Here is a 19,352-nt window from a genome sequence, read left to right as displayed (position 1 = left end):
CACCCCATCACACCTCCTCCTCCATGCTTCACAGTGGGAACCACACATGCAGAAACCATCCGCTCACCTTCTCTGCGTCTCACAAAGACACGGCGGTTGGAACCGAAAATCTCAAATTTGGACTCATCAGACCGAAGTACAGATTTCCACTGGTCTAATGTCCATTCCTTGTGTTTCTTGGCCCAAACATTTCTCTTCTTCTTGTTGTTCATCCTCATTAGTGACAGCAATACGACCATGAAGGCCTGATTCACGCAGTCTCCTCTGAACAGTTGATGTTGAGATTTGTCTGCTACTTGAACTCTGTGAAGACTTTATGTGGTCTCTAACCTGGGGTGCTGTTAAGTAGCGGTTTCTAAAGGCCCCCATACATCAGCAATCTGAAAACCACAATTGAACAATTTGAAGATTTATTGCCCGATCTAAGGATGTCCCAATCGAGCAATCTGCGCCCATACACTACAGATCTTTTTCAGTGATTTGCAGATCGATTGCAGCAAACACAGATCTGGCAATCTTGAAAGGCCCATCATTTTGCTAGAAACGGTCTGCAAATCTGCCGATCATGTCCATACACTAGCAATCTACAGCCCCAATCGATCTGTAAAATCCAACATGTTGGACAATCTGATTAAACAATTCCAATCACTTTTTGGTTGCAATCTGCGATCTGTGAAGCCCATACATTGCAGATTTTTATACACAATCGATTGCAAATTGCACGATTGCTGCAATCCATCTCTGATGTATGGGGGCCTTGAGGCTGGTAGCTCTAATGAATTTATCCTCTGCAGCAGAGGTAACTCTTGGTCTTCCTTTCCTGGGGCGGTCCTCATGAGAGCCAGTTTCATCATAGCGTTTGATGGATTTTGCAACTGCATTTGAGGATACATTCAAAGTTCTTGAAATTTTCCGTATCAACTGACCTTCATGTCTTTAAAGTAATGATGGACTGTCCTTTCTCTAAGCTGAGTTGAGTGGTTGGTGCCATAATATGGATTACAACAGTCAAATAGTGGTGTCCACTGTGTACTAACCCTACCTCTGCACAACACAACTGATGGTCTCAAACACATTAAGAATGCAAGTAATTCCACAGATTGACTCTTGACAAGGCACACCTGTTACTTCTAAACCATTCCAGGAGACTACCTCATGAAGCTGACTGAGAGAATGCCAAGAGTGTGCAAAGCTGTCATCAAAGCAAAAGGGGGCTACTTCGAGGAATCTAAAATTTAAAACATATTTTGATTTGATTAACACTTTTTTGTCTACAACATAATTCCATGTGTGTTCTTTCATAGTTTTGATGTCTTCAGTATTAATCTACTATGTTGAAAATAATTTAAACAAACAAACCATTGAATGAGAAGGTGTGTCCAATTTTTGACTGGTACTGTATATATATATATCTATCTCTGTTTGTTGCACCCTCATTATTTACATCAATGTGTATAAAGGAGACATGTACAGTACGGTGTGAAGCCAACCTCTTACCAATGAAAATCAAAAACTTTACATGCCTAATTAGGCCATTTTGACAATTGAGGCTGGTCTGTCAAATCTGGTGTCTACCGTCCCTCTCCCCGAAATCCTCATTAATCTCTTTAAAATAAAACAAACAATTCTTGGGTCATAATAGCTTCCAGCAAAATAGTTGGAGCGCAGTAAAATAATGGATGACATCATTTAATCAGATTTAAAAGTTTATTTTTAAATACTATATATTGGTTTGTGAGAATTCAGTCTCCGAGGCTCAGTGATCGGTCACAGATATAAAAGGAGGAACCAGGGCATGATCACAGTAAGGCTGTAAAACCAGAGACGGGTGAAGTGTAAAAAAGAAAACCAAGAGTTCAGAACTTTCCACCGAGCGTGAAACATTCATCTGGATTCATATTGCGAGTAAGAGGAAGGCAGCGCCGCTGATCTCTGCCATAGGTGGCAATGGCCACATCTCGCACATCGGGGGAATCTAGCACAGGAGCCGGCGAAGGTTCCTGTGCAGCCTTCCTAGATCTCCATAGCTTTATCATCGTATGTTCCTAACATAATAGTTCAAATCACTCTGCTCTGAAACCGTTTTACAGCATAGACTTAAACTAGAGCTTATTTAATTACACTGAGCTGCAAACGGCTGCAACCAATCAGCTGGCTTCATTGTGTAATCTGTGCTACACAAATGACAGCCGGACACCGCTTGGCTGTGGGTTGCAGCAGGTTTCTGCACAGACAGTTACAATGTTATTTAATAAGGCCCTACAGGGCTCATTTATCAATACCCCCATTCAGGTGCAAAATATACGCTGAACCGAAGCCGCCAATGAGCTTTTAGCTGCACAGAGCACAATAGACGATGAAAACAAGCATCCGATTGGTTGCTGCGGTTGAGTGCAAATTTTGCACCCAAGTGCAATGATGATAAATGGTCTCAGACGAGTGCTAATAATCAACGTTCTATCAATGCAGGACATTGAACCAATACCCTGAGATCATTCAACCTTTAGCAGCTTAACAGTAACGGTATATGTGGCTGGAAGACATCCTACAGGGGCACATGTATCAGGTACATGGCACAGACATCAGGCACAGACCAACGTTGCAATAGAAAGAATTGGCCAATACTATGAACCAGACGAAAGAGAGCGGTTGGATCTAAATAGTGTTGCACTGTTGGTAAAGTATACTGACTAAATGGATGGAAAATGTAATTACTGACGGTCATAACTCGCTGCCCTTGGTGTACACAATACAGGACTCGTGTATTTACGTATAGCCTTATTACACTGTTGTGTGTTCCCAAGAAATGACAAATGCTTGATGGCCTGTGAGTGACCATCGAGAGCCTGGAAGTACAAGTGCCATCACCGAACACATTGGCTGTGCTCGGCTGAACTCTACGGGTTTGCCCTTGGTCATTACAGTCCCTTCAACTAACCAAACGTCTACCGACATCTCTCTAAAGAGACTTCGCTATTACCAAAAATCACAAAGCCCCACAGCAAAAAGTTACCTATTTTTCAGAATAGTATCATGAAAAATTGTTGTGTATTCCAATGACTCAGGGTGGTCCAAGCCCCTTGCATGTTATTTTGCAGCTACACAGTCCCCACCCAGCAGCACGTGAGTTTGGGATCCAGCAGGAGTGAAACGCTGGTGTCCTATTGACCTGGTGGGGCCTAGGTAAGTCTACAGACCTATGAATGCAATACACATCAGTTCCCCTTGCAATGCTTGTGTCATCTTCTACTGGCAACAATCAACAACTTCCGTCTTCAGGGTTTAAAAAAAAAAAAAACAAGACGTAAGAGAAACGTTTAGTTCCTCTCCTCGATGAGCGAGTTGGTGGGACTGCTGAGGTCACTAGGGCTGCTGGGGTTGGTGGGGGTGCTGGCGTCGCTAGCGTTGCTGGAGTTGCCGGCGTCGACGGAACCTTTCTTGGAGCGCTTCCGCCACTCGGGGACCGGTCCCACCGTGGACATGGATGGCGGCTTAATGTTCTGGCGGTCTTTCTCCGCCTCCTCCTCTTCGTCATACCTCTCGTCATCCTCGGTTTCGCTGTGATGTGGACTCGAGTGGCGGGACAGGGAAGGAGAGGGCGGCACAGACGCTGGACGCGGGTAACGGAAACCAGTTGCCTAAGAGCAAGAGGAAAGAAATGTGAATGTACACGATTACTGATAGGTGAAATTCCAGCTCTCAATAATTGCTATAAAATAGATTATATCTATATATATATCTATATATATATCTATATATATATATATATATATATATATATATATATATATATAGTTGACTAGCTCTGGAATTCACAGCAGTCATTAGCATACATTGTTCTACAGGGATCACCCAATGTGCAATCTGTCCTGCACCCTGGTAAAGTACGGATCGCTATTGCGTTCGCAGCTGCGAATCCGCGCAGAACGCAGCTACAAAAATATTGTAGTGCTCGCAAAAGAACAGCCGACATTAAGACGCCCACTGTCCCTATCCTGCGTAAACGTCGGAACCACTGACGCACATTGACACCAGGTCTGACCTGCAGCAGACATTGCAAGTCTCTGTGCGCATACGGTGGGCCCTAAAGCTGCGTATGCAATCACAGTGGCCAATTTATGCACGCCCAAGCAACGGCGTTCAAACGGACAGGCACGCCTACGTTTTTTCGACCACTCCCCCGTCACCACCCCCAAACACTCACAGCCTGTCACTCACTCTGCGATGCATTCCTTTGTGCGTACATAATCGCAGTGCATCATATACCGCATGCGCGATGGCTAACAATCGCTCGATCGGCGTACGTAGTTACATTTGCGATCGCTGCTTAATCAGGCCCTATAAAAACGGACACGGACAGAATATAAGGAAATGAAGCGCTGTCAGATGTACTTACTGCTGTTGGTTCATGCGGCTCATATGTAAAGTGGTCTGGGAACGCTTTGGCCAGGGACATGTGCCGGGCATACATGTAATACTGAGAGATTGAAAAAACATAGAAGTTAAAATACAAAGTTTAAAAGACACAATTCCTTTATAATACTCATAGGCAGATCATTAAATAAAATATAATAAGATGACAATAATCCTTGAGAGCTACTAAGAAATGACTCCGTCAGAGGCAAGTGATGATTGGGGAGTATTTTATAATATAGTGCTCGACTGTGACAAGTGAGATCGCTTCAATTATGGTTTTTGTAAAAGGCGATATAATTATTATTTTTTTCAATTATCCTGGTACTAACAGCACAGGGAAGGGGAAGGGGGAGGGGGGGGGGGGGGGGGCACCAGGACAAACTCAATGCTATTCAGCATAGGGCTGGTTATCTCTAGGTAGGGAAGGGGTTGGGGGGCAAGTTTGTTGGATTCCATCCTTTGAGGGACGGACTCCATGCTGAACAGCACATAACCCATTATATATAGAGAGGGAGGGGGTCATGTTTGCTTTCGCTATAATTATATAGCTGCGGCAATCTGTGAGCTTTGAACCCACCGCACATTGCCTGCAGTTTAGATTTTACATATGGAGGGCAAAAAGCTGCAGGTCTGCTGCAAGTAATAACTCTGTGCAATGTACAGATGTGTCTTCCTACATCTTTCCATTTGGCGCGAGAAGCCTGACGCGATTCCCGCGCTATGCACTTTTTCCTTGATTTTGCATCTTTCATAGGGCCATATTCAATTAGCCGCGAATAGTCCCGTCCTTTTCACCTGCTGGACTTTCCGCCTACATTTCATGTTTTGGAGAAAACAGTTTTCGTGCGCGCGGCTGCTTTTTGCCCTATTTAACACCAAGGACGCGGAAACGCGTCCCGGCGAAAGTCAAACAGGTGAAAAGTGCTATCAGGTTTGGGGAAATCAGCCCGACACCCCCCAAAAGATGCTCGGACATGGGGGATCACTATGGATACCCCCGAATAGTCCTGCTGAAGGTATTTGGGTGCTGAAATGCTCTCAATTGCTGCTATTTAGCGTCTTTGCACAAGTGGTGAAGAATAGCATTTAGCAAGTAGTCCCAGCAAATTTGGGGTACATGAAAATGGGTGCAAGCATGGTTATAAATTGCTAAAGTGATGTTTTAAAAAACGCACCTTCAGCAATCACCTGCAATCGATAAAACACCTGGGGCATACTTTGGGGACCCCCTGGAGTCTATTTCTCTAGTTTTTAAGTTTGTCCCCCAACTTTGAACTTTTTCGCCCCCAAATAGAAAGTACTTTTTTGGGGTGATCTAAAGTATTTTTTAAACTTTTTTTTTTACACAGTTTACCTTCGGGGGACTGTCCCAAGGCTGCTGGTGTGTTCCCGCAACTTTGCACCCCAAACCCCCAATTCTGCACTTTATTTCGCTTCCATTTAGAGGCGAATCTTTTCCGCTGGTTACAAAGGCGCAGACTTTTCGCACCGGCGAAATGTCTTTGGAATTCAATACGGGGATAAGTTCTCGCCTAGCGAAATGACATCATCGGCGGAAACTTTTCGCCGAAAACGGCTTATCGCGGCTAATTGAATACGGCCTATAGTGTACTAAGCATTTAGGATCCCTTTTTTTGGGGGGCTGCAAAAGACAGTACAAATCCGCAGATAAAGCGTAACAGTGCATGGCGCAGGTCACTCGTATCGGACCCGTCTTTTTACACAGACTGTACACTCTCTCTTCACTTTTGCGTTTTAGTTCGCTTATAATGTACTAGGGACTCCGGATTAGTGTTTTGGCGCAGTTAAACTGCAAAGTATGTGGCGCACTAAACGGGTAATTAGCACGTTTTTATGATAGGTGTTTGTGGACCCATCTATATTATGGGCTATTACATTACCCCCTTAGAGACACATGCTATAGTAATTCCGGATGACGCATAGTCACACTGGACCCAGGGTATGATCTAACGCTAGATATAACCAGTCAGTTAGACCTGTTCATGTTATGTACTATGTACTGTACAAGTCCTCACCCTGCCCAGGTACTTCCAGTCTAGCAGGTCAGACAGGCGCTCTGTGCGGTTCCTCTGTATGATGCGCTGGCGTCGTGTTTGCTGACAGAAGCTGTACAAGAAGGAGGTGAGCTGCGTGCAGGAGTCGTCCACTGAGCGGAAGCGGCGGTCTAAGATGTAAATACCTGCAGGAAGGACAGCGACGAGTACATACGGTGACGGAACCTTTGCATATATACATTACAAGGGGCGTCCATGAAGAGCAGAGCTGCTTACCATAGGCGGATGGATCCGCTATATGCTCCTCCATGAAACACCCGAACCCTGACAAGTTGGTGGAAATGCTGGGGATCCCCATTACAGTACATTCAGCTGCAATGAGAAGGATTAATAGCATCCAGGCACAATAAAGGTGACACAAAGATTGTAGTAAACCGGTCGGCTCCTCAGACAAGAGGCGGCCATTTGTGCGATCAACCAATGAGGATGCAGCTTATCTATTGTTTTATGCCTCAGTGATGTCACTTGTTCTGTGTGAATGAATTGGTCAAATACTGGCTCTGCCCACAAAATGGCTGCCTCCACTTAGGAAAATGGATGCAGTTTAGGAGGAAAACATGATCTTACCAATGACTAAGACTTTCCACAGCAATTAATGTACAACTGGACCATCTGATGGGTCTATATAGCTTCTGATCAGAAACAACCTATGTTTAAGCATCTACTGAACAAATGCTCATTCAAAACGGCCACTAAATATAAAATATATGCGTTCCAGGTGACTTGCAACCATTACTGAGGGTAAAACCCTTTGACACTGTATGCAGTAAGCCCTTTGCCTACTGGTGTGCGAGCCATTGTCCTATATAGAGAAACATTCTAGGTGCTGAAACGCTCAGTACAATATGGCGTAGAGAAGGCAACACCCTGATCTCAAGATGTCCTGTGGCCTGAATATAGTGGACTAGTGGCTTTATTTTTTACTGAATGTAACTCAACTCCACCTACACTATAATAGAATGGTTGCTCCGACCGATAGAGAAAGATCAGTCATCCATCTTATTGAATGCTGTGGTTTGGTTTCTAAAACCTACAAACATTACCACACAGCATAAAGATGGAGAGAACAGGATGCTGGGAGTCGTCACATGACACCACCCCTCACTCACTGTCTGCACGTCACACACATCGCCAGACATATCGGTATGTACACTCGGGCTAGTGTACTAGGTGCCGGCTGTACTGTGTCGACTCAGGATTTGTGTTAAATACTTTTTAAATTTTTTTTATTAATAAGTGTGAAAAATTGTTGACGCTGTCTAAGACTTTGTACATAATTGAATTTTTGTTATACAACCGTCTCCAATGTTTTATTCTTATAAGCACCTTAAACATTTTTATCTATAATTATAGTCGCTCTCTTATAAAGAACAATAACCCCCACACATTAGGTGGTAGGTGTAGCTGTCCCCATTGCCTGTTTGTTACAAACATAAGTAAGTCTCTTGTCACTAGTTCTCAGTGAATTCATCGCCTGAATAATCAACGCACAAAATGGCTGCCTGCACTGTGTGTAAGTGACCTTTAACCCATCGGTGCTTTTCTGCTGTCAGGTTCCGTGTTTCTCTGCAATCGGTTCATTATTACCGATGATTACGTCAATGACAGAAAACAGCAGGGCGAAGATGCCCGCTGGTTGGGCTCCAGGGACGAAGCAGCCAGTGAAACGCTGGCCAGTCATGGCTTACCGGGAGTGTAGCCCCAAGGCTCATAGTAAGAAGGGAAGACCCCCAGGTGGCATCCACGTACAAACTCCTCATAATCCACTGGTAGAAGTGGGCTTGTAGAGGAGAGAAACTCTGGGTGGAAAATGACCTGTGAGGGAGAGAAGGGAGAGGAAAGAAAACAGAAGAGTAGGGGTAAGAGAGAGCGGGTGGGAGAGGGTTAATAATTACACAAAACAAAAGGGGAGGGGGGAAGCAAAGTGTTGTCACACCGGGGTCTCCTGGTTTATGTCACTTATGGGACTACAAACAATATCGCGATCAGTGGTGGCCACAGAAACTCTGCAGCCAACAGCGCCACCTATTTGTGATTAATGGACTTCTTTTCCTTATTTCTTTATATAGTACTAGCGATGTAATATCAATGAAAGTAATTTACGCGTTGCAAAAAATATCTTAATATGGTTTTTCTACATAAATGTGAGTGTGTTACAGTTTAAACTATGAGCTATAAATGTAATTTCCCAAAAATTTTAAAAAGCTAAATGTTTGGAAAAAAGGCTTTAAAAAGGTCACTTAAGTTTGAAGATCCTTTCCCTAAGCCCGTCCACCCCACCTTCAGGTCCCCTATGCAGGCATAATGTATCTGTGACTTCATTTGACAAGAGCTAATTGATTCTGGCTACACCAGTTCTCCCCAGTTGTTGAAAACCTGTTCAGCCCAATTATACCCCTTTTACACCAGAGCTAAAACCCGGGTTACTGCAGGGTTAACCCGGGTAGCAACTTGGTGTAAAAGGGGACAGGGTTGGATTCTTGGGTCGGGTGACCCAGCAATTCAACCCAGGTAACTTGTTTAACACGTGAATGACCAGTGAAAGCCTGCAGTGTAAACGGCGCGATCCGGGTCACGATGACCTGTAGCGCGCCGCAGTGGAGCTTGGAGATTACATCATCTCCAAGCGTCCACTTCCACGCCGGAAGAGCCGGGTCACTGCAGAACCGGCACCGGTGTGAACGGCGCCTACTCGGGAATATCCTGGGTCGGCGCCGGCTAAATTCCGTGTCTGATCTGTTTTGAAACAGTGTTCCAACCTCCGGGTCAGACACGGAGTTTAGGTATAAAAGCAGTATTAATGGGCATACACTGGAATGGATATTTACATTCCCACAAGTCTATAAACACTTAGCAAACTTCATATTATAAACCCAATATCACAGATTCTGTTGCCCCAAATATGCAGGAAACTAATGGGATATAGCAGAATTACTGGGCTTGTCCGCAATCACAGCTGGAAGATAATGGGGGAAGGGGCCGCAGCAGTAGCAGCCCCCCGTCCTGATTTAGAAACAAACACATCACTCTGCGGATGGAATAAACCGTAGGATTGATCTACAGATGTGACCTTGCCCATCTAGCCTCAATACGCCATGCAGTGCGATATGCCTGGCGTGAGCGAGCCGCTAGCTCCCGTGTAACTCTGCTAGCGTCAGGAGTCTGTTTTTGCCGAAAATGCCGGCTAGGATGTACCAGGAGACTGTGCTGATTTATGGGATATGCGATAGACATATATGTGAGAGATTGAATCTGTAACCGGAACTTGGTGTGGAAAAAAGCCGCGGCTGATTCATTGTAGCACTTCGCATGCTGACTGAGAGACTAAGTCGCACACAGATATACAAGTGTCACATATTATTATTATTATTATTATCCTTTATTTATATGGCGCCACAAGGGTTCCGCAGCGCCTTACATAGTACAGAAACATAGTACATAAACAGTTGAACAGAACAAGAAAACAGTGTCATACAGTTTAAGACGTACATATCAAAGTAATCAGCGCAATCTCCTGGTGCGTCCTAGTTGCATCGTATTATGACAGACTCATTTTCTGCAAAAAAAAAAAAAAAGACACCCGGCGCTAGCAGGTGCGCCAGGAGGGGCTGTTTGGCGCGACTGCGGCAAAGGACACCTCAGCATATGCGCCCAAAATAGGTTTCTATTTACAAAGAACCTAATTGTTCTGAATGTGCACATCTGTGGCTATTGGTGGTGCCTGCCATATTATTTTAGTAGTTATCATGAAGGAAAAAATTATTTTCTGTGAATGGTTTAGTTACTGGGGTAGTTACATGGAAACTGGTTCACATATTACTGAGCAGCCCTATAAATGACTGAGACCCAATCGGGTTTGTTTGGATTTTGTTTTGTTTTTTACTTTGAACAAACTTTACAAAATAAAAGACAAACATAAATATCTCAATGGACGCCATGGGCTAGAGTAGCTTTTACACAGTTATTTGTGAACCGGTTTCCAGAATTCACCCATTTATTTTTCTTCGGCACAGAGGAGATGTAACCAGGTACCGCCAATGTTGAGCAGTAATGCAGAAAAGAGCAGACAAAGCACACAAAGACATAGGAAAAGCAGTATTGGGCGAGTTAATTTGTTAGTAATTGTGCCCACACAAGGACAGACCTGGTCTTTTATGCCTGCTGAAGAACAATCAACTCTTTTGGCCATAAAAGGGCCAGGATGAACGGACGTAGTCATTCAGTAATAGACAGGACCCACCAAATCATCTAAACTCCTGATCACCCAATGGCCCATACACCCGAATGGGACTAAAGGCCGTACAGGGCAGCGTCAAGCATGAGTATTGTAGGATGCATGGCCTAATTGTGGAGGTGTGACCATGCCCCTTATAGGGGGCGCCGTGCCCCTCGCACATCATGCAGGCAGAGGAGGCTGCTGCTGCTCATGGAGGCGGTAAGAAAAGGGGCTGCGGACAGCGGCAACTAGCTCTCGCTCCCCCTTCCCCATTGACGCCCCTTATGGGACTTACTGGCCAGCCATGCTCTCTAGATTACATTAGATGATCACAAGGCCAGTCTAGAGAAACACTGTATAACAGGGACACCAGATCAGTTCCCATTTGAGTAGTTTAACTCTTGTACGGGCCACACACACAGCAAAGCCGCAGAGGCCGTAGCCCCAAGAACACAACATTGGACTGTGATCCTAATGAAAACCAACAGGACCATAGTGGAGCATGTTGATGAATGAGGCGAGAGGAGCAATACTGCTATCGGCCCTCCAATCACACGAACATCACAGTGACCCCCGGCAGTGACCCAGCCGACCGGCTCGAGTGCCAGACTGTACAGCGATCCACACACAGCGGAAGACAGGAGACAATGAGGCTTGTGCGTCATCAGACATACAGTAACAGAGAAGGAACTGTGCGGCTAAACGGGACGAATGGGACTATGCTTGGCAGTGCCATATAAGAATCAGTGCGCGACACACGCTCAGCCCATCTCACCTTCACTCGGTCAGAACTGCTGTTGAAGAGACCAATCCTTCGAATGCTGTTTAAAATGGAGTCGGTGGAGTCATCCAGCATGTTATGGGTGCAGACCGGAGGGAATGATTGTCTCTGTGGAGAGAAAACCGCATTTCAACGGATCGTTTAGCCACACAACAAAGCACCTGCAGAGGGGTCCCCAGGACTATCCTTATGGGATGTACCATGATAACATGTATGCACCAGTGCAGCTTCCCATACAGTACCTGTGTAGCAAATATTGCCCTCTTCATCATAGTGAAATCTTCTTTATCAAGCATCTTATTCATGTCAGGTAAATTCCCTCTGCAACATAAAATTGTCCGGATAAAGTGTATTGTCCAGTGACTTCAGTCCTGCAATTCCATGTCCCTTTCTCAACACGACATTGCACATGTACCTGATTATCTAGACTTTGGCCTGATTGTCAGACAATCTGATTGGTGGGCAATGTCACCACAAATTCTGATGGCCAAACTGGAGATACCAGGTCATTAGAGGGTGAATGGGGGGGGTGCGAATAACTGATCACATCATTATCATTCTCAGCCATAATGATAAAAGTCTGATCACTGTGCGATCGCCCATATTATCTAATCACTGAGGGGATTGGCCCGTATCAGTTGGTCTGTGTATCTGAGGCAGGGTGGGCAATGACAGGGCCTCACTGCATGACACAGGTTTCCACTCACACTAGTAATGACTCGTACAGCTTCTTCCCAAACTTCTCTTTTACTGCATTAGCCGTATCCCTGTGGAGAGACCATAGCAGAAATGGGGTAACCAACGTGACTGTGTAATATGGCATGAAAACACATTTCATCATATTTGTATATATACATTTAAATTTTTTATGGCAGTCTACATGACACACACACAATCTGTCTGTAAACATATAGAACGTCCCACAGAACTGGTTACCATCATACAGGCTCTCCTACAAAGTAGCCACAACTGAAAACTTGAACATTGGCAACTAGTGGTCACATCCCAGCACTACAACATCATTTCCATAAAGAGAACCATTCACTTACATAATGCCCTGTGCCCATACATAGGCCCGTATTCGATTAGAAGCGAACTTTTCACCATCATTGCTGGTTTTAGGTGCGAAAAAACATCGCTCTTATCCCCGTATTCGAATCCAAATCAGCGAAAACATGACCCGGTGAAACTTAACTCTGCGAAAAGTTCTGTCAGTTTTGGGAAAATCAGCCCGACACCCCCCAAAAGATGCACTGACATGGGGGATCACTATGAGTACCCCTGAATAGCCATACAGAAGGTATTTAGCCACTTTAAATGGTCTCAATAGGTGCTATTTTGCATCTTTAAAAAAGTGTTGAAGAATAGTATTTTGGAGGGTTTTTTGTGTGAAAATAAACTAGTCCCATCAAATTTGGGGTACATGAAAATGGGTACTAGCATATTTTGAAGTTGCAAATTTTAAAAACGTGAAAAATCCACCTGCCGCAAGCACCTGCAATCATAAAAACACCTGGGGAATACTTGGGGACCCCCCCGGAGTCTATTTCACTAGTTTTTAACTTTGCACCCCAACTTTGGATTTTTCGCCCCCAAAAGGAAAGAACTTTTTTGGGGTGTCCAGAAGTATTTTATTTTTTTTTTAATTTGTTGACGCAGTTATCCTTAGGAAGGTTGTCCCATGGTGCTGGGTGTTTGTTTTATTTTTTTTACTTGTACCCCCAAACCCCAATTTTGCACTTTTTTCCGCCAGGTATTCATAGGAAAAACTTTTTCGCCTATTACATTGCGTTTTCGCACCGGGGAAAACACGCTACAATTGAATACGGGGATAGGTTAAAACCGGCGAAAATGACGTAATCGGCGAAAAGTATCCCCGAAACTGACTTCTCGCTTCTAATGGAATACGACCCATAAACGGGAACAGAGAGGAAACCTCATCCCCTTTTTGGCTTACAGCATGGATGTACGAGGAACTATGTATTAACAATACAAAATGCCAAAGTGGAACCTGAAGTAAGGTTCTCATTGAAACACGATCCCTTCTTGGAAGTATATTATGAGTTGAATTGTCATTTCGGACTGCTGGAAATTCACATCACAACCGCAGTAATATTCAGATATAGAATGGTAAGCTGTTAAACTATAGAAATGTTCTCCGAGGCCATATTTATGTGGCAGGGCAACAGTTGTTCCCATCCACTAACAGGTCTCACCATGGAAGATCTGGTACACCGCACTAAGGGGGAGATTCAATTAGCCCTAATAAATTATCGGGGGTAAAAAAGGGAGGTAGCCTCTGGCCTTATCGCCTGAGGCTATTCAATTAGGCTCTCTTTTCCCCCCCGATTCCTGTGTTATCACCCGTTATATGAACGTGTTAACGGGAGTTAACACTGGTTATGGGCGTTAACACACTGGATCCGTGAAAAGTTTATGGAATTGTGCGTTAAGTTGCTGTTAACAACCGATAACAGCAGTATTTCCTTTTGGGTATCAAGAGACCCCAAAAGAAATCCTCGTTAAGTGTGGCTAATTGAATAGCCCACGGCAAATTACCGCAGCTAACTGCTACTCCCCCTAAATCTGGCTGGATTCGGATACACCTGTGGGACAGCAGTCTAACAAGTACCTTCAGCCTACAGACCCGAAATCCTTGTGTACTCACCACAGCTGCTTCCGTACCGCCTGACCCTTCAGGGTTTCCACGTTAAAATTATTGGTCCGTGCGGGCATGATGAAAAACGCCACGATGGTGGTATCGCTCTGATTCACCTGGGGGGGGGGGGGAGGAGAGAGGTCTTGCTGATTATGATGATCAATGACCTGCAATATCTGTGTATAATGATTACTGTGCACCATCTACAAGGGTCCTTTATTCTCACCCTCAGAAGGTAGTTGAGTCTAGCCAGGGCCTCCAGAAAAATGTCAGCTCCTTTGTTGGAGAACTCATAGCGACCGGCAATGAAGAAAAACAGGGTCTTGTCCAAATTAAAGTCCAGGTGCCTGAGGGAGAGGAGAGGAGGTTTGGTATATTTATCGTCGCACGGCTGCAATGTAAACTCCTGATACCTCGCTTGTCCGTGTTTATAAGGCTCTTGGATAAACAGATCATAAAACAGTCACGGTGCCCGTATTACATTTCATAGGCTAAGTGACTACAAATGAGCTTGTTCTGTACTTGTTAAGAAGCAAGTAATTGTCTGGGTAGGTCAAGGCCTTGCGAATACAAATCAGCCTGTAATTTCAGATACAGTTACACTCAACACTTCCACCACATATGGCAGGAGATGTTACAGACTGATGGTAACTCGTGTGTCGGAACATCTGCTGGGCAGGCCTGGGACGTTCAGGCGGGTAAGATTAGCTGGCACAGATCTCTTACCCATAGAAATGACCCCGGATAAACTCCTGGATGCGATTCTTGCTCTGAGCGTGGAGGTTCTGAAACTCGTGCATAGCCGAGAACTTCTTCACATTCAAACCGTTCGGGGTCACTACATCTGTAAGTAAATAGCAGCACGATAGGGTTACAGCTTCCAGCATAGCCCTAGATCTACAAGTGCCATGAGAACTGCAGAGTTTGCAATACTGACTCTTCCTTGCCACAGCAAAAGCGGCTATATTAGCAAACTTCCAGTCACTGGGTTGATCCCGCTGGTTCTCTATGTGGCTTTGGATAAAGGTTGGAAAATAAATAGAAGAGAGTCAGTTCTTATCACGTGTACCGATCGTACACACTGACGGCAGCGCTTCCGCTGTGCGTGTGGACTGTACGGCTTGCCCAGGTAACAGCCTGACCCCCCCCTGCATCTGCCTCTGGAATGGATCACTGTGAAGCAGTCATTAATACTGCAGCTGAAGAGCGGAATCCTGATATGCTTACCTGTTAGCAAGCACTGCACTTGTTGGGAACCCTTAGCTGCTGCAAGGCTAATGAGCGTCCTACCTTTTATGGACATCTAACATACTCCGGTATTTCTAAGGAGAAACTTAAACTATATAGTTCACTGTCACCATTTGTGATATTGAACCATATCACTTCATACTAAAGACCTGTATATACAACTTAATTTATTTGTTTTACCTTAACCTAAGGCAGGGGTGGGGAACCTTTTTTTTTTTTGCTGAGGGCCATTTTGATATATATAACATTATTCGCAGGCTTGGTGCAGGCCACGCCCCCTCCATGTGATGTCACAGGGGCGGGGCCACAATCACCGGTGATTACAGCAATGCCTGGAGCATCCTGAGGAAGCTCCGGGTAGCTGTAAGGGCAGCGGTGTCACTGTCTGAATCGTCCTAAGGACGCTCCAGGTGGCACTGCTGCATAGATTCTGGCTGCAGGGTGCCATTCTAGGCACGCTGATAGCCAGATGAGGCTAGCAGAAAAAAGCTCAGAGGGCCACATCAAATGATTCCGAGGGAATTATACAGCCCTCGGGCCTGAGGTTCCCCATCCCTGACCTAATGAATCTCTTTTACTCCATCCCCAGGATTTTTATACCCCTACCCTACGCCATTCCCACCCCCTATACCATTGTTTGTGTTACCCATGTCTGTCTATCCCCATCACAGTCACCGCCGTACCTAACATCCATACTGTGCACAGCAATATACAAGTATTTCAATAAATTGGACCTTTTTTTTTTCACATTTTATTACAATTAGCTAATATAACACGTCCTGCATATTTCATCCAATTCAACCAGGTGAGCGCATGCCTAAATTACGGTCATTGTTTCTTGCTTGTTTATTAAGAGATTGGTAACCTCCAAAGCAATAGCGGCTCCCACCTCCAGACTCCCAGTACGCAGAATACCCGCACTGCAAACTCTACTTTGCCATGTTTAGCTCATCGCCTGGCTCACGCTGCAGTAAGAGGAGCAAGAGAATGGCTCTCACATTCAGGACCTGGTTCAGAGATAGACACAAATGCTAACGCGGCTGAGTCTTCGTACGCAGCGGCTGTGCGAAAATATGCAAGAGCCGCAAAACAAAATAAAAATACACTCACTGCCGGCTTTTCTGATCCGCTGGCTGCGCCCCAAGAAGCAGGATCGGATGAACATCGCCTCAGTCGGTCGCAGCATCAGACCTCTGAGTAAAGCTGGGCACACACCTATACACTCATCGGGCCAATCACACAATATAGGCTAATTGGCCCCATCAGTGTATAGGTGTGTACGCAGCAGCGATAAATGGCTTAAAAACGCTCCTGCAAATGGTCATACACACTGAGCTAGAAATAGCTCAGGGTGTACGGGGGGGTGGGAGTGTGGGGGGGATGAGGGGGGGGCCACACTATTCGGAGAAAAACACCTGCTTCCCTCCGACGCCAAATTCTGCCAGTGATTGTAACGGCTGAATTACCTCGTTAGCCGGGCAGTGACAAAGCAAAGCGCCGGACGGCAGACGTTAATGTCTGTGTACTATGTGACACCTCACGACAGTAGCTGTAACATCTAACCAGCCTGTCAGCGAGGATCTACATGATTCAAGACAGTCACATAATCTGTGAATGGGCAGTCACCTTTAATCTCAGATTACATCAATTTATTCTGAGAATAAGAAGGATTTAACCAACTAATAGAGTGAATGTGAAATTACTGTACAATACAGCTGAATTATATTATAATGACTGCCGGGAGACACTTACTCGCTGTTCTATTTAAACACATTAACACAGCCAAAAGCCATTATAAATGGAGCCTATATATTTATTTCATGAAACTCTATATTAAGAGTTCACCTGCTTCCCTCCGATGCTAAACCCTGCCAGTGATTGTAACGAATGTAATATATTACTAGCCGGGCAGTGATAACGTAAGCGCTGGAGGGCAGACGCTGATGTGTGTGTGTATTGTGTGAAACCTCACTGCAGTAGCTGTAACACTTAACCAGCCTCTCAGCGAGGATTTATACGATTAAAAGGTAGCCGCGTAATATAGACACTTAATACATTAGCACAGTTAATGGATCTCATGTATTTATTTCATACAGTCTGATCTCAGATACTCTTTATATAAGCAACTTAAGGAGGGTAAAACCCTTGTTATTTTGATTAGAAGATTTATGTATCTGTCAACAAACAAATATTAAGTTGTAACAATTCAGTGCAACACTAACTTAACAAGAAGCCCTGCTTATTATCATCAATAAGTAATAATATGAGATAAATACCGAATAAAAATCTGATTAATAATCTTATCATTAAGTGACATTTGTAGAAAGTCCATTTAATACAGGTGAGACCCCAAGTGCATCTTATTCAAATAACATTTTCTATATATTTTTTCCAACAATTTGTTTAAATATTTTGCCAAGTCTATTATATTATTTTATTATTAAAGGGATATAATTTTAATGAATACCTAATAAAGGTTAATTTTTTTAATTATTTTTTCTCGATTGGTGAACCACAATACTGCCTTTCTTTCCCAGTCTTCTTACTTAACCCTCAGGTTACTCAGGTTATCCAGTAAAACTACCCTGCGGAGCCAGTGAATCTGGGCCTGGCCACTGGCTTCGGTACACCTACAAAACAGGGCTGACACGCCCTCATTTTCTGGAACGCTCCCTGGCACCGCCCTGAAACGCCAGCAGCCTGTCAGTCCAGCAGCAGCTAACAGGGCACTGCGACCGGACCAGCAGCGCCATCGCGCATACGCAGTCCTGAAAACATTGGTCGATTGTGACAAAATTGGTACGGCGTCCGGGGCGGAATCAGCCCCCCCCCCCCCAGACCAATTACAGATCAAACATTAGATGGAGGGAGACTTGCCATTGTACATGACCAGTGGCAGCGTATCTGGTAGAGACCGGTAGCAAGTCCTACCCCGCCCCACTCTTCTATGCATATCTCTGGCACTTGTCCGGAGGGCAGACGTCACAAGGAGTTTATTAATACAATTATATGAGACCGCTTTAGGACAAACCAGATAATGCACTTTAAAGGCTATATGGCTTCTTTCTCAGGGGTTCATGGAATCACAAGTGTCTCTGCCTTGTAACGCTTTTATTTTCTTCCCGTGATTTAGGGTAACCTTAGTAAAACATGTTCTGTTACATCCGCCATGTATGTATGTATTGTCTGTGGTTGGTGTTACAGAGGTTGTATTTGATTGCACCACGATTGTGCTCCTAACAGTGCAGCCGCTAAAATATGCTCTACTTTCCGAGCAGGCCCCGTGTTTCTTTATTGAACTCAAGAAAATAAAGAATAAAAAATGAAATATAAATAAAAAGAAAGATTAATAAATATTCCAGGTCACTGTTACACATTATATGCAACCTGCTTGTTCATTATCTTTTGTTTTAATAAGAAATCAGTGCAAATCAGCAACACTCCCCAACAACCATGACAGATAACACGCAGTAGATGGCGCTGTTCTCAAGGACAAAAGCCCCAGATACCTAGATCGTGGTGCTTACCAGGTTTGCGTTTCAGTAGATGTTCAGCTTCTATGGCGGTGATCTGAGAGACCGTGGTGAAGACATGGCTGCACTGGACGGCTGCTCGCTCCATACAGTATCGGTGGTAGATCTGACGATCGCCAGCTTCCTTGTCTACGTTAAACTGTCAAACAAATCCACTTTGGTTAGTTTACTTAATGGTTACATAAACTAGCAGCTCTCTTACAGCTTTTCCCATTGCTATGTCCCCCCCTGCAAACACAAGCAGTTGGACAGTTGGCAATCCTTGGCTACAAATACTGCAATAGCGTCCATTGCAAATGTGCAGTAATTACAGAAGCTGGAAAATCTTTTATCAACCTGTAGTGTGAGTATTTAGCAGAAGGGACACTCAGAACCCTTCAATAAATAAAGCAATGTATGGCAACTTATACTGTACAAAGGTATT

At 44.5% G+C, this 19,352-nt stretch overlaps 1 protein-coding gene across 1 annotated transcript in view; it reads right to left on the bottom strand.

Annotated features, from left to right (window-relative positions):
- Positions 1 to 1,705: 1,705 nt before the first annotated feature.
- Positions 1,706 to 19,352, bottom strand: part of GYS1 (glycogen synthase 1) — a 53,452-nt gene continuing 35,805 nt past the window's right edge. Inside the window, exons 5-16 of the mRNA XM_088455850.1 lie at positions 18,923 to 19,067; positions 14,874 to 14,991; positions 14,374 to 14,494; positions 14,157 to 14,263; positions 12,196 to 12,255; positions 11,731 to 11,809; positions 11,483 to 11,596; positions 8,180 to 8,306; positions 6,708 to 6,803; positions 6,453 to 6,616; positions 4,397 to 4,477; positions 1,706 to 3,638 (exon numbers count right to left, since the gene is read on the bottom strand). Of these exons, the coding sequence (XP_088311976.1) occupies positions 3,318 to 3,638; positions 4,397 to 4,477; positions 6,453 to 6,616; positions 6,708 to 6,803; positions 8,180 to 8,306; positions 11,483 to 11,596; positions 11,731 to 11,809; positions 12,196 to 12,255; positions 14,157 to 14,263; positions 14,374 to 14,494; positions 14,874 to 14,991; positions 18,923 to 19,067 (1,533 nt within the window). The 3' untranslated portion in view covers positions 1,706 to 3,317. The remainder of the gene's footprint in view (positions 3,639 to 4,396; positions 4,478 to 6,452; positions 6,617 to 6,707; positions 6,804 to 8,179; positions 8,307 to 11,482; positions 11,597 to 11,730; positions 11,810 to 12,195; positions 12,256 to 14,156; positions 14,264 to 14,373; positions 14,495 to 14,873; positions 14,992 to 18,922; positions 19,068 to 19,352) is intronic.

This window comes from Taudactylus pleione, unplaced genomic scaffold, assembly GCF_031769625.1.
Source record: "Taudactylus pleione unplaced genomic scaffold, aTauple2 ptg000672l, whole genome shotgun sequence".
NCBI lineage: Eukaryota > Metazoa > Chordata > Amphibia > Anura > Myobatrachidae > Taudactylus > Taudactylus pleione.
This window is presented reverse-complemented; position numbering and strand designations above follow the sequence as displayed.